This window comes from Peromyscus leucopus, chromosome 1 (assembly GCF_004664715.2).
Source record: "Peromyscus leucopus breed LL Stock chromosome 1, UCI_PerLeu_2.1, whole genome shotgun sequence".
In the NCBI taxonomy this organism is placed as follows: Eukaryota; Metazoa; Chordata; class Mammalia; order Rodentia; family Cricetidae; genus Peromyscus; species Peromyscus leucopus.
Window position 1 is genome coordinate 22,799,187 of NC_051063.1, and position 14,952 is coordinate 22,814,138.

Genomic DNA, 14,952 nt, shown 5'->3' on the forward strand with positions numbered 1-14,952 from the left:
ATTGTCCTTCACCATATTCTAAGATGCTAGAACTTGGCTAATTTTATCATGGAACTCATTCTTTTCCTTTGTCAATTTATCCAGATATGCCAGGAGCAACTGACCAGCATCATTTTCCTTATTTTTCCACAAATTGTCAAGAGTTCAATATACAGAGTCACCAAATCCATTTTGCCGCTCACAATTGGTGAATCAGGATAATCAAATACATTCGTCACCTTAATTTTGTTCGGTTTGGTTGTTTGTTTTGGTTTTTTTTGTTTGTTTGTTTTGAGACAGGGTTTCTCTGTGTAGCACTGGCTGTCCGGGAACTTGCTCTGTAGACCAGACTGGCCTCGAACTCATAGAACTACTTTTTTTTTTTTTTAAGTCGTCCTTATACTTTCTGTTGCTCTCGAACCACTTCTGGTACCAAAAATCTGTATCTGTATTAGACAAGGTCCTCTAAAGGAACAGAACTTACAGGGGGAAAATGGCATTTATTAGGATGGCTTACAGGCTGTGGTCCAGCTAATCCAGCAATGGCTGTCTACCAGCAGAAGATCCAAGAATCTGTAGTTGTTCAGTCCATGAGGCTGGATGTCTCAACTCGTGTTCAGTATTTGTCAGAACTGTGAAGAAATAGCTTCTAATGGCGGTGAAGGAGTGGAGTTGGCAGAGGGAGAGCGAGGGCAGGCAGGCAAGGAGCCAGTGCTTCCTTCTTCTGTGTCCTTTACATAGGCTGCCAGGAGAAGGCATGGCCCAGATTAAAGGTGGGTCTTCCCACCTCACAAGATGTGGATTAAAGGTGAGTCTTCATCTTCAAACAATTAAAAAAAAAAAAAAAAAAAAATCCCTCACAGGTGTACCCAGCTGCTTGGCTTTAGTTAATTCCAGATGTAGGCAAGTTGACAACCACGAACAGTCACCACAGCGTGTATCCACGTGTGTGTGTGTATGTTATAGTTTGGATAATAAGTTGTATCCTCCAAAAGCTTGTATGTTGATGTCTTGGTCCCTAGTTGGCAGCTCCAGTCATTAAGAAAAATGGCTGTGACTCCATTGATGAATTAATTCATAGGTACAGTCAATGGTGTCATAAAGAGAGTGGCCTCAATTCAGTCATGCTGTCAACAAGGCCCAGAAACAACATGGGCAACAGCATGGACTGAAAACTCTGAAACCAAAACCCAAATAAATCATCCCTCTTTCCAATTGTCTTTCTGAAGTATTTGTCACTCCAGCAAAAAGAAAAACAATATTAATTATTACTTGGTGGAGAGAGCAAAACATATCTAATAATAGATGGACGTTTGGATATATGTGTATTTTTTTTATTGCTGTAGAGAATGCCTGTTTAAAGAGAGGCAATGGGGCTGGGAGAAGGAAGAGAGGGGGATCTGCGATTGGTATGTAAAATGAATAAAAAATTTCTTAATTATAAAAAAAGAGAGGCAATTAAATGTAGTTGCTGTAGGAGGGTGTGATCATTGAGGACTCTATTTCTCTTATACATTTTCATCTGCTTTAGTTTTTCTATAGGAAAAGCCATTGTGACAGTGCATGAATCAAGAAATAAAAGACAAATATTCCACATTCCAGGCCCTTCCCCTGTTGCCCTAGTCCCCAGATATAACTCCTCTGATGGCCATGGGCTGGTCTCTTGGGAAATTTGCCACTTCCCTGTGCTGGGCAGCATCTACACTCAACCTTCCATGTACCCCATTCCTTCAGCTAAAGAGACCTACACAGGCTGCTTGTCAACAAGAGTACTTCTAGATCCCAGCATCTCACAGAAGCAAGGCTTTATCAAACCTGAGAATAAAATGTTGGCTCATGTATCCATATTTTCTACCAGGAAAGGAAGCAAGTATCCGCCTGCTCTTCACATGGCTCTCTGTTCACATCAACGTTGAATCTGGGTTTATCCAAACTTTTCTACTAGAATATACTGTCCACAAAAGCAAGGAGTTTGTTCTCGTTTAGGTTCAGTGCCCAGACAGCTTTGTGTACCTAGAAGGCACTCGGTCAACATTTATGTCATGAATAAATATATGCAGCCTGGTGTATTCAGCCACTGGTCTTCAGCATGGTATCTACACACCAAAGACCTTCTGTAAGTGTTTCAAGAATTTTTAAGTCCTCGAGATTCTGTGTACACACTGACGGACATATAGGCAAGCATACTTTCGTTGTGGTGGTGGTTGTTTTCTTCTTGATATTAGCTCTAATAAACCAGAGTAAGGAATTCTGCCCTGCCTCTCCCTTTGTTCATTCCCTGCCTCACCTTTCTAAGGAGTCTAGAACCTTTTTGCAGTTAGGGACTGGGACACCTTCTCTGGCTGCTAGCAAGCAGGGCTGCAGGGCTCAGTGGGCAGCACTGAGGACTTCCATGTGAAGGTGGAGAACCGGGTTAAGTAGAAGAGAACAAACAGGACCGGGTTAACACACCCCTTCCCAGATGGTACTAGAACTTTGATCTTGAAGGGAAGTGTCCCGTGTTTAAAGGCCTCTTCTGTGTCCTCCCTCCATCAGCAAGCAGCATCCACAAGCCACCCTGCCCCAAGACCCTGCCAGGACTCAGGCTAGTCTACAGCTTACTGTAAGTCACTCTTCAGCCTAGCTTCTTTTGTGCAGATCCTCTCTTAGCACAGAATACTCTCAGCCAGGTATGGTGCTGCAAGCCTGGAATCCCGGCTCTCGGGGAAGGAGCTGGGGCAGAAGGCTCACAAGTTCAAGGTCAGCCTGGGCTACATAATAAGACCTTGTCTCAAAAAGCAAAACAACCAAAGTTTAAAAAGCCAAAGAATAGTCTTTAAAGGGGGCATAGAACTAAAGTTACATCTGAAGCAGTCTAGAAATCATGCGGTCCAACACCCTCTTTCCTTTCAAATAAAAAACCAGGCCCCGGGCTTGGGATAGAGCTCAGTTGGTAGCATGGCTGCCTAAGAGGCAGGAAGCCCTGAGTTTGATCACCACACCACACAGACAAGCTTGGCCACTCATTCCTGTATCCCCAGCATCTGGGAGGCAAAGACAAGAAGATCAAAATTTGTAGTTCACCCTTAGCTACACAGCAAATTGGAGGCCAGTAGGGGATACACAAGACCTTGCCTCAAAATAAGTTAATCAGCTCACTGATTAAATTTTAAAATCAGACTCAAAGGTGACTGACTGCCCTCCTGATGACTTTCCATAGTCTGGACTGCTCATTCTCTTGCCCGCACTCATCACTTCGGGCGGCAGAGATACCCAGGACACTGCGTATCTGTACTTACCATCCAACAGCCAGCTACACTGCGTGAGGTTTTTCAGCTCATGAAGGGCCAGCCGAGTCATGACATCATCTGGGATGAGCTTCCCTTGGTCAATGAAAGTCTTGGCCAACACACCAATTTCTACAGCAGAGGGAAAAGCCAGTGAGTGTGTTTTCTTTATCAAATTAGTCCAGATCTCAGGAACTTGTTTTCTACAGGATGCTTCCAGACGTCAGACCTATGAGAAAGCGCATTATTAACAGCTCTTCTGCTACACACACAGGTTATGCTGGACATAGTGGCGCACACCTGTAATACCAGCAGGAAAGCCAGCCCCAGGTACATATACAGGGCTGAGGGTCGTTTGTGCTACAGAGGGCCCTGTCTCAACAAAACCAACCAACCAAAGGGAAGCAAAGACAGTGAGAATGCCCCAAGTTCAACCCCAACCTAGTCTGCATATCAAGTCCCAGGCCATCCAGGGCCATATAATGAGACTCTGTCTCAAAAGAACAAAACCAAATGGGTGTGGTGTGGCAGTGCACTCAGAAGGCCAAGGCGGGAGGATTTCCACTAGATTGAGGCCAACCTCAACCACATGGTGAGTTCCAGGCAGCCAGAGATATACAGCAAGACCATGTCTCAAAAACCACAAACACAATAAGGGGCAGGAGGAGGGAAGGTGTTGTGGATATCGCTCTGTATAAATAAAACACTGATTGGCCAGTAGCCAGACAGGAAGTATAGGTGGCACTAACAGAGAGGAGAATTGAAGGAACAGGAAGGCAGAGAGAGAGAGACCGCCTGGAGCCACCACCAGGACAAGCAAGATGTAAGGTACCAGTAAGCCACGAGACATGTGCCAAAGTATAGATTAATAGAAATGGGCTAAATATAAGAGTAAGAGCTAGACAATGATAGGCCTGAGCTAATGGCCAAGCAGTTTAAATAATGTAAGAGTCTGTGTGTTTATTTTATAAGTGGGCTAAAGGACTGCCAGGGCTTGACAGGACCGGAGAGAAAACTCCAGCTACAGGAAGGACTGGGAATTTAACTGAGCTTTTAAAGTGCTTGCTTAGCATGAAAGAAACCTGGGCTTAGGTCTCCAGCATAAGACTGAATGTGGTGGGTGAACATGCCTGTAATCCCAGCACCAGGGATGTGGAAGCAGGAGTATCAGACATTCAAGCTCATCCTCAGCTATACAGAGAGTTCATAGCCCACTCCAGAGACCCTGACTCCAAAAAAATAAAGTAAGCCTATTCCTAATCATGTAGTATGTACAATTATATAAACACTAATGTCTACATATTTCACTTTTCTACAGCTTTTAAAAAATTTAGAAAAAAAAATACTACAGAAGGGCTAATGAGGGTGGTAGCTCCGTCAGTAAATGTTTCCTTGAAAGCATGAAGACCTTAGTTCAGTCCCCAGAATCTGAATAAAACAAAAGCTGCTGTGGTGGCATGAGCTTGTAATACAGCATCAGGCAGCAGAAACAGGTGGATCCCTGGGTTTGCTGGCCAGAGAGTCTACCTTACTTGGTAGGTTCCAGGCTGGTGAGAGGCCAAAGAAAAAAGTAGATGAGGCCTAACTATGAACTTACCATTACTAAGAATTTATGGTTACTAAACCAACTGCCATTTGACAAGAATACCATCAGTTTACAATGTCCAGAAGAGGACCTGGGTCCTGGAAAAGTATCCTCCAAACCCACTAAAGTTTAGAGGGGCTGGAGATGTGGATCTGCTGTTCAGAGCACTTGCTGCTCTTTCAGAGTACCTGAGTTCAGGTCCCAGCACCCACACTGAGTGGCTAAAAACACCTGTAACTCCATCTCCAGAAGATTCAATGCCCTCTTCTGGCCTCCACTGGCACTGCACTCACATGTACACACACACACACACACACACACACACACACACACACACACACACACACAAATAAAAAGAAAAGAATATTTAAAGGTAACTAAATAAAATAGCCTTTGGAAAGTTCCATGTCCTTAATATGTAGACTTCATTTGATCACTTCTTTTTAAAAATTATGTGTAAGGGTGTTTTGTCTACATGAATGTCTGGGCGCACGTGTGCATACCTGGTTCCCAAAGAGGCCGGAAGAGGGCCTCAGATCCCCTGGCACTGGAGTTACAGATGGCTGTGAGCTGCCACATGGGTGCTGGGAATCGAACCTGGTCCTCTGGTAGAGCAGCAGTTCTCTCACTGACTGAGCCATCTCTCCAGCCCCTGAATGTGCTTTTAATTCTACCCCTACCTAGTTATAAAACCTTCAGATACCGACTATTTCACAAGAATTACATTTTAAACAAATGTTGAACACCGAAATCTCCCTTGGCCTTCGTTCCTCCCTCCAGCTACCAAACAGCTTGAAAGGCTTCCTCTTCCAGACCTGTCTGTCTCCGGCTCCCTCCTCATTGGGTTTCAGGACAGAATTTCAGCCCAGCTCCACAGGTCTGGCCGTGGTACAGCGCTTGCCCAGCATGCACAGGGTCCTTGAGTCCGCCTTCATCCTTCTACCTCTTCCCTCCCTCACCTTGCACTCTTCCCTTCTCCAGACGCACGCGCGCGCACACACACACACACACACACACACACACACACACACACACACACACGGAGAGTAACAAACCCCAGTCCTCTTAGTTTTGGCTCAAGTCCCTTGCTCTTTCTTTTGATAGATAATCAGATTCATCACCAGGTTTGGGATGTGGTTTATTCAAAACAAGCAAATTAAAAGATACAGATATGTGTAAGGGTGGCCAGATATTCCTGAGCCAGAACTCATTAAAAAAAAATAGTCTGGTGCGCAGAGAAACAGTGTTAAGAGGAGGTCGAATCTCTGAGAGGGGTTCGGGTCCTGAGTCCACCCTCATAAAGGGATTAATGATGCTGGGCGAGCGAATTCTCGGAGTGAAGCCTGGGTAACTGCTTCCTGTGGTTTCTCGTGTCACACATGCATTTGTTCTTCCACTCGCCTGCCTGGGACAACCCAGCACAGACCTTTGCCAGTGGCCGCCACCAGATCTCGGCACTTCCGATCCCAATGACGGTGCACTGGATAAGCTTTTTTATTTTCTTCTTCTTTTTTTTATAAATTATTCAGTGTCTAGTCTCAGGTTATAACAATGAAAACAGAAATTATTTTAAAAGACTCTTATGGCAAGATAGCATCAACCTCCTAAGTAACCAAAAGTTTCCCTCTAGGCTCCTGAAATGTCACAAGTGCTCTCGAGCTTACTGGTGTGTGTGTGTGTGTGTGTGTGTGTGTGTGTGTGTGTGTGTGTGTGTCTCTTTCCCTTCCTCTCCCCCTCTCTCCCCTGAAACCATGTGTTTAATCCTGCTATGGACTGAGTAGTCAGTCCCAAGTCCATATGCTGAAACCCTAACCTAACCCTTACAGTGACTACATTTAGACTGTATTTACCTTTAAGAAGGTAATTAAGGTTGAAGGGAGTCATAGGGTGGGGTCTCAATCTGATAGGAACTGCGTGTAAACACTGAGGAGGAGACAGCGAGTGCCTGAGCACCGAAGAAAGGCCATAAAGTGAGAATGTGGCTGGTTACGGCCATAAAGTGAGAACGTCCAGAAACCAACTCTTCCAGAGCCTTGGTCTTGGACCTCTAGGCTCCAAAAACAGTTCTGCTATCTGAGCCACCTAGTCTGTGCTATTATGGCAGCCACTGTGACTAACACACATCCATGTGTCTGCCTGACCCCAAATCCACACCGTGATTGTGAGCACCTTCAGTGAAATCCCCCACTCTGTGTGCATGCCTAATGGACCCATCCATCAGTGGGTAGATGGATCAGTACGTGGGCACACAGACAAGGGTCAGGATTCTCCTGAGGTCCAGCTATGGTGTTTTATTAAATATTAATCTATGAATTCGGGCAGTGTGCTGTCGGGGGACAGATGAGAACAAGATACAATGACAGCTATGCATGAAAACATCAAAAGGAAACCTTTGTTTTGTATATGAAAAAAACAAAAACACAACAATTTAGCAGCTTACTTTTTATGGCAGTAGTCCTAAACCAATTTCTCTTTTTTAAGATTGCTCTGAATTACTTAGATACAAAATAATGAAAAAAGGAAGCTAATTCAAATATCAACTAAACAAAATGTAAAACATCCATATAACACAATAAAAAGTAACAAAGTCCTAATATTCCAGCATGAGGGGATCTTTAAAAGCCCAAGTCAAGCTCAGCACAGTGGCATTCACCCCAAGTTTCAGCTCCCAGGAGGCAGAGGTAAGAGGATCACTTGAGCCCAGATTTCGTCTTCAGCCTGGGCAACACAGTGAGACAGTGTCAAAACCACAGACCCAGCTCGGAGGTCAAAGATGCTCGCCACTGAGTCTTACACCCTGAGCTGGGCTCCTCATAATGGACCCACATAATAGACAGTGACAGTCCACCCACCCCAAGTTGTCCTCTGACCTCCACATACATAGTCTGGCACACATATACACAAGTGCACATGCACTCTAAGTAAATAGATATAATTAAGACAAATAATATGCTAAGTGAAAGAAGCCAGAGAGAAAGCCTGCAGACTCCCATTTCATTTCTGTGACGTGTCCAGAAGGTGAGAACTGAAAGATACAGTAGTGTTGCCAGAGGGCTGGGTGGGGTGGGTGGGGATGGCAGTGACTCATAGGTAAGAGGTTTCTTTTGTGGGTAATAAAAATGTTCTAAAATCTGTTGTGGCGACAGTTACCCAACTGTGATATACTACGTGCACTGGATTTTACATACATACACTTTGAATGTTGAAGTTCCATGGCAGTGAGTCATGCCAACCAGGCGGTGCTAGGGGAGAAATGAAGCACTCCTGGAAAGCACACTGCTGACTGTTGAAGGTTCTGTACATCATGGACTTGTGCTCCCACTTACAGAAAACACTAAGGGAAGACAGGCTAGCGTCAAGTCATGTGTGCATATTTTTTTTTTTTTTTTTTTTTTTTTTTTTTTAGCCGAGAAAGGGTTTCTCTGTGTAGCTTTGCTCCTTTCCCAGAACTCACTCTGTAGCCCAGGCTGGTCTCAAACTCATAGAGATCCGCCTGGCTCTGCCTCCTGAGTGCTGGGATTAAAGGCGTGTGCCACCACTGCCCAGGGCATGAAATCTCTTACAAGGCTCTCATCACTAATTATTCGTTTAGATGTCTTTTTGGAATTCCAAACCAAGTAAATGTATTGACTATTACAAATCACCATTATAAAAATAATCTGTTCTACCATCAGTCTGTGTCTTGTTTATATACACTATGCTTCATGGGTCCACACAATGATGCTTGGCCATATGGACACTTGGGGACCCGAGATTATCTCCTGAGTTAGACTCTCCCAACATACAGATGATATTTAAATGAGATAAAGGGTCAGTCCTCTTGTCTGGCACCACAGAAGAAGCACCTACCAAGGGGCAGACTCTGCCACTCAGATGCTCACCTTAGGAGGTCTGCCACATCTGAAATATTACTGCGTTTCCTTTAAGCAACACACCTTTTAAATAAGCTAAAATGTTCACAAAATATATGTTCTTTTTGGCAAATACACCTCGAAATAAATAAAGAAAAAGTCTATCTAAAATGACCTCATGAGCCTTAACTTGGGAAGTACTGCTCTGTGGAAAGAATATATAACTGGCACTTGAGGCCTGGGTTTCCACTCTGGTACCCCAGAACATACTGTTTAGTTTCATTTGGGGTTTTGTGTATATGGGAGGGGGTAGTTCATGAATTTGAATCTTACCCTTGTCTGGGCCCATACTAATGGATTCTGTAGCATACCAACTTCATATGTGCATATGAGCATAATGGATTCTGTAGCATACCAACTTCATATGTGCTACCCAGGTGAGTAGAGAAAGGCTGTTTATCCCTGCGGGAGTTCTTCAACCTCTGTGGCACTCAGTTTTCTCATGAAAGGAATGAGGATTACAGTAACAGTGTGAGTCTCAGATTCCAACCTTCTGACTCCACTGTCCTGGTTGGTGCTCTAGGGTCTCAGACCTGCAAGTGTCACCAGGTCACCTAGTGTTTCCAGAGCCATTATTATCTCTCTGGGGCTGACTGTTTTTCTCACGTACACTTTTTGTCTTAATGAATACTACCCACAACTTGCATTTTAAATCAAACGTAAAGCTGAGGAAGGTGTCTAGGTCCAAAAATGGGTAACAGTGAAGCGATTACTGCTGGAAGGAAGATCCTCCCGCTGCCACCAAACACATTTTAGACGACTATATAGTCGGGCACTAGAAAACAGCACTTTCGTGACATGATGGTTTGTTCCTATGCCACACTTGGAATTTAGTCAAAGGAAAAAGAAGCAAAGTTGCAGCCAGCTGTTCGGGTGCACAGCAGTATTTATTACAGCAGAAAACAGCTAACAACATAAATGTCCAGGAAATAGGGGTCGGCAGAGCCAGCTCTGGGGTTCAGTGCTTGCTTAGCTTGCACAGGCTCCAGATTTGGTTTCTGGCATTGGAAAAAAAAAAATCAATAGCTGATAGCAAGGGCAAAGTTTAAATTAATTGTGCAACCTTCCTGAAATTAAGTTTGAGACATGCTCATAACAAATGAGAATAAAAAGCATCTAATAACGATTGTACAACTGCACACAGATGCAACCCGGAGAAAGAGAAGAATCAAGAAGGCACCAAAAGCTAACCATGTCTCCTGGAGAGGCCAACGCACAGGAAGTCAGTTTCCTATCCTGAATTCTCAGGCCCTTTCTTTCTTACCATTTTTTTTAAGATTAGTTCTCCTTTGGCTGTGTCTTTGGGAAATATCCAATCCTTTCACAAATATTTAATGGGACTGTATTCTCACTCCTGACCTATGGGACCTGCGGGATACCATTTAGTGAAAAATACTCTGCATAGCAAACTATTAACATCTGTGAAAACAATTTCATGATAATCCCAAGCTTCATCTTATGTTCTTGCTAAGGCATTGCCATACTTCTTTGAAGAGCAAGTGACCCGACCATCCTAGGACCTGCCAGTTCTGGATTTCAGGCATCAGCCAGATGTGGAAACCATCCCTAGGGGCCTGGCCGGGGCTTCCCTCTGAGATCTGTAACTTTTCCCAGCTGAACAGACTAATCTCCTGTGTGTACCTTGAACTTTGACCTGCAAAGACTTCTTTCACAAACCTTAGTTCTTCTAGCAGGGCCTGGTGGGTCTGTAATCCCAACACTCATGAGATTGAGGCAGGAGGATTGCTACAAGTTCAAGACCAGCCAAAGCTACTGTGAGCGATCCTGTTAAAACAAAAAACACCTACTTCTGATAATGAATCTTTAAGGCTTTAAGAAAGTATTTGTCTCTCTGTGTCTTAAAAAAAGAGCTGCCCAGCCGGGCGGTGGTGGTGCATGCCTTTAATCCCAGCACTCGGGAGGCAGAGCCAGGTGGATCTCTGTGAGTTCGAGGCCAGCCTGGGCTACCAAGTGAGTCCCAGGAAAGGCGCAAAGCTACACAGAGAAACCCTGTCTCGAAAAACCAAAAAAAAAAAAAAAAAAAGAGCTGCCCATTAAACTACAGAATGAGCCACTGAACATCTCTGCGCCCCCCTCCCCCTTCCATGTTACAGTTGACATCCCTGACTCTTGCAGGTATTAAAATGAAGCAAGGAGCACTGTTGCTTTATTCAAATGCCCCTTCATTTACTCCTAAAATGGTCCCTGTTTCCCTAAATCAGTGAGCATTCTTTACCACCCAGTCAGGTGAGCTGAGTCAGCCTGCAGGTCATCCCTAAAGTCCTTCTCTGTACTTTGGATAGCAGCAAACCAACCAGGCAGTCTCCAGGACTGGGGACTGTTTGGCCTCCATAAAATTGCAATCTGTTGCACTACGAACATTTAGCGAGAGTCAAACAACCTTTTGATAAAGTTTAATTAACTGCAACCTTTATTATTTTTCAAGGTCAACATCAGAAGAGAACGAAAACAGGCTCCAGGGGTGTTGAGGAGCCAACCAAAGAAACTCAAAACAGTGTGTGGATTCCCCCCACCCCATGTGAAAGTCAGTGTCTTTTAAACAAAAACAAAAAAAGCACCCTTTCCTGCAAAGTAATTATGCACCCTTCAGGAGGAAGGGGACAGGTAAAATAAATCAGGTAGATTCAGCAAACGGGTGGCTAAACAAACAGGGTAATGGCCATATGGGATGACGGACTGGATCACAGTGTGAAAACAGGGAGCTGAGTAAATATATGGTAACATGATTCAACACAGAGAGTACACACAAGTGCTTGTACATAAAGAGACACTTCTGGAGGGAAATGGATTGTTTCTCTCTGAAGAGCAGGACAGGGCAGGGACTAAGACAAAGCTTGGCTTTTTACTCTCTTTCCTTCTGGTTTCCCTTCTCTCCAGGACCTTTACTTTCTTCTTCCTTTCTTTTTTCTTTTACCTTGAACAGGTATTATTTCTACGTAAATGAGCTTCAAAATAGGCACTAGTTTGGAACTGAATGAATTTCAAAATAGGCACTAGTTTGGAACTGAAGGTCAACGAACCCGCTATTGTGAAGAAAACATTTGGGGTTCACTTTTTAAAAATAGCCTGCAGCTGTTAGTCGGCTGGTGCCTGTAATCCCGCACTCACTAGGGAGGCTGAGACAGGAGGATCTCAAGTTAAAGTTAACTTTGGCTACATCGAATGACACTGTCTCAAAAAATAAATTTAAAATGCTTTTCTTAAAATAGAACTTACCACAAACCTGTCCATTGTAAAGTGGAGTTTGTTGACTAGGTTTATGCTGATTTAGAAGAATTTGGCAAGAGAAACACAATCGTTTATGTAACCGTGCACAAGGATAACTTTCGTGCCTAAGAAATGTCTGCGGGCATCAAAATCTAAGCCAATTTTGTGTCTGCAAAAAGAATAAATAATACTTGACCTTGAAGAGAGAAAGGTCAGGACTACAAGATCCCACAGAGTCTACCAAGGGCGGGAGTCGGGCGGGGGGCGGGAGGGGGGGGAAGTAGAAAAGAAAGTTAACCCTGGCAGAGTCGAAGCCTGCCTTCCGAGTACTAGGACACGTGGTAGAGCCGGGTACAGCTCCCCAGGCTAGGCCCCCCCCGCAGCTGCCAGCCGGGTCGGATGTGCGCCTAGAACAAGGCCGTGGGCTTTCCTTCAGTCTTTGAACTTTCTAGTCCCACCCCCACCCCACCCCACCCCCGCAGTCTACCCGAAGCTGCCCACCGAGGTTTCCGCTTTCCCCGGGCGAGATCGGGGAGCGCTGCAGGACCCTCGACCCCGGCCCGCAAAGCCCCTCCGGGACGATCGCACGTTGCCTGCCCTCGGTCTCAGCTCCCACCTGTGCCCTGCAGCATGTTCTGGCGGAGCAGGTCCCCGCTGGAGAGGTGCTTCAGCTCGAAGTGTTTGGTGATGCGCGACGACACGGTGCCCTTGCCGGAGCCCGGGGCCCCCATGATCACGGCGCGCAGCAGCCGCCCCGACGCCCCCATGGTGACGGACGGCGGCCCGAGCTGCGCAGACGCTGGGCTGCGGCCTGGCCTGCACGCTCACGGGCTCCACGGCCCCAGCGAGCTGGCAGCTGCGAGCGGGCGGTGGCCAGGGCGCCAGGCTCTCCCGGAAGTGAGCGCTGGCCACCGGGGCCGCCCCGCCCGCTGCTGCACCGCCCCTCCGCGCCCCTGCACCCCGCTCCCCTCGGCTCCACCCCGCGCCTCTCGGCATCCCCAGACCCTCTTGCCCTGTGCTGCCTGGTCCCAACCTGCAGGCTGCGCCCGAGTGCATTCTCCCGAGTGGGCAACCTCTGAGAGGTCCCTTCTACTTCTAGTCGCCCCTTGGCCACCTCTGGGTGACTGGGTTTCGTTTTCTCTGTGCTCATCTTTTTCACCCTTAGCCCTTTCTAAGAGTCAGGCCCTGTTATATTCAGTCCCAACAGGAAGCCGGGTGCCCCATTTTGTGTCCCCTCCGCTCCCCTGACTTGCCGGCCCCCCACCCCCTCACACACCTTTTCATGAAAATTCTCCCTTTGCCTTCTCCCCTCTCTCTTTTCACATTTCCTTCTTCTCCCAGGGGTGACCTTGAACCCTTCTCGCTGAAGTTCTCATCCAGTGAAGTATGGTCCACAGGTCGGTGAAAGTGTGTCTTATCTCCCAGAACCACTTTCAGAACCAAAAGTAGCTGCCAGGGTTACTTCGCAGAGGTCGAAAGTACTCATTCCTTCAGAAATGCATCCTTTTCAGGAAAACTTATCCAGAGCCTGTTGCTTGCCATCGTTCTTAAGGGCCTCCCAGAATGCTGTGCTGGACACACCAAGTTTCTGCTGTTGGCGTTTTTAAAAGTCCAGCGCCAGAAGCAAACGAGTAAGACCATTTATAATAAATAAATAAATAAATAAATAAATAAACAAACAAACAAATAAAATAAAACAAACCAGCGGGCGGGGGTGGCACAGGCCTTTAATCCCAGCACTAAGGAGGCAGAGGCAGTCTATCTCTGAGTTCGAGACCAGCCTGGTCTACGGAGTTCCAGGACAGCCAGCACAACACAATGAAACCCTGTCATGAAAACAACAACAAAAAAGAAAAGCAAACAAAACAAAACAAACAGAAGGTGTAGGGGAGTGGAGGGCGGGAGAGGGCTGTTTTAGAACAGGTATCGGTGAGGCTGTGAAGCGCTGGCGTTGGCTGAAAATATAAACTGAATTGAAGACAGAGGGAGAATGAGTGACCCAGGCCTACAGTAAGGCTCAACAGCGCCTAGCCTGGCATGCTCCGAGAAAAGGCGGAAGAGAAGGAGCTGAGTAGTATTTGATCTATAAAATGGACGCGGATTAGTGGAGCAGTCAAAATGTCTATGAGTGGGCCGTGCAACACCAGGTACCAGGCAAGTGCTCAGGGAAGGCCGCCCACTGTGCACGTGGTGGTTTCTTTGTGCTGGGCCCAAGGAAGACAGGAAGGAGCCTCTAAAAGGAAACACCAGGTGTCCCCCCAGAGGCTGCCAAATGACAGGTTCAAAACTCCTTGCAGTTTCCAAGTAGAAAGTACGTCCAGAAAAAAAGTGAGATTTACTTGCTGGAGAGAGAGGACCTGATCTGGGTGGCAAGCTGAGGCCGACAGCCCTGAACTTAGAAAGAAAACCAGTGGCTCTGACATAGTTATTACTGCACGAGAAAGGCTAAAGATAAGCAAATCAAAGAGCCAGTGCCTATGTGCGGGGTTAGGAAAGGAGCATGAGAGAGGCCCAAGAAAAGCAAAGGAGGGAGGGAGTAAATAACTGGCAGGAATGGAAAGGTCTGGGCAAGACTGGGTTATGCAACACCAGACCCAGAAAACTTGATGGTGGAGAAGAGCGTCTCTAATCTCCCAAGTTGGGAACATTTGTGGTTTCAGCCCTCAGAGACACTTGAAAACACAACTTTGGAAATTTGGGTTATGAGGGGGGAAACGTTCAAACAAACAGGGGATGGAGCAGCTAGGGGTCGCCCAGCACAGCAAACATACACAAACCTGAGCGACAGTCGTACTTGACTTCTTCCCTCGGAGCTAACGTTCCGTTGGGGGTAAAAAGACAGAAGCAGACTCAGGAATATATAAAACGTCAGGTGTTCAGAGACGTAAAGCAGAGTGTGTGGGCACGTTAACAGGCCCACAGAAGCCGGCCAATTTTGGCTTCACTGAAGGCTCTTGATTACAGAGGAGTATGAGGCTGCCAA

The 14,952-nt window shown here is 46.1% G+C and overlaps 1 protein-coding gene across 1 annotated transcript in view; it reads right to left on the bottom strand.

Moving 5' to 3' along the window:
* The window catches only part of Ak3 (adenylate kinase 3), a 28,736-nt gene extending 15,877 nt beyond the window's left edge, over positions 1-12,859 (bottom strand). Inside the window, exons 1-2 of the mRNA XM_028894491.2 lie at positions 12,586-12,859; positions 3,258-3,377 (exon numbers count right to left, since the gene is read on the bottom strand). Coding sequence (XP_028750324.1) covers positions 3,258-3,377; positions 12,586-12,736 — 271 coding nt within the window. The 5' untranslated portion in view covers positions 12,737-12,859. The remainder of the gene's footprint in view (positions 1-3,257; positions 3,378-12,585) is intronic.
* Between the last annotated feature and the right edge of the window lie 2,093 nt (positions 12,860-14,952).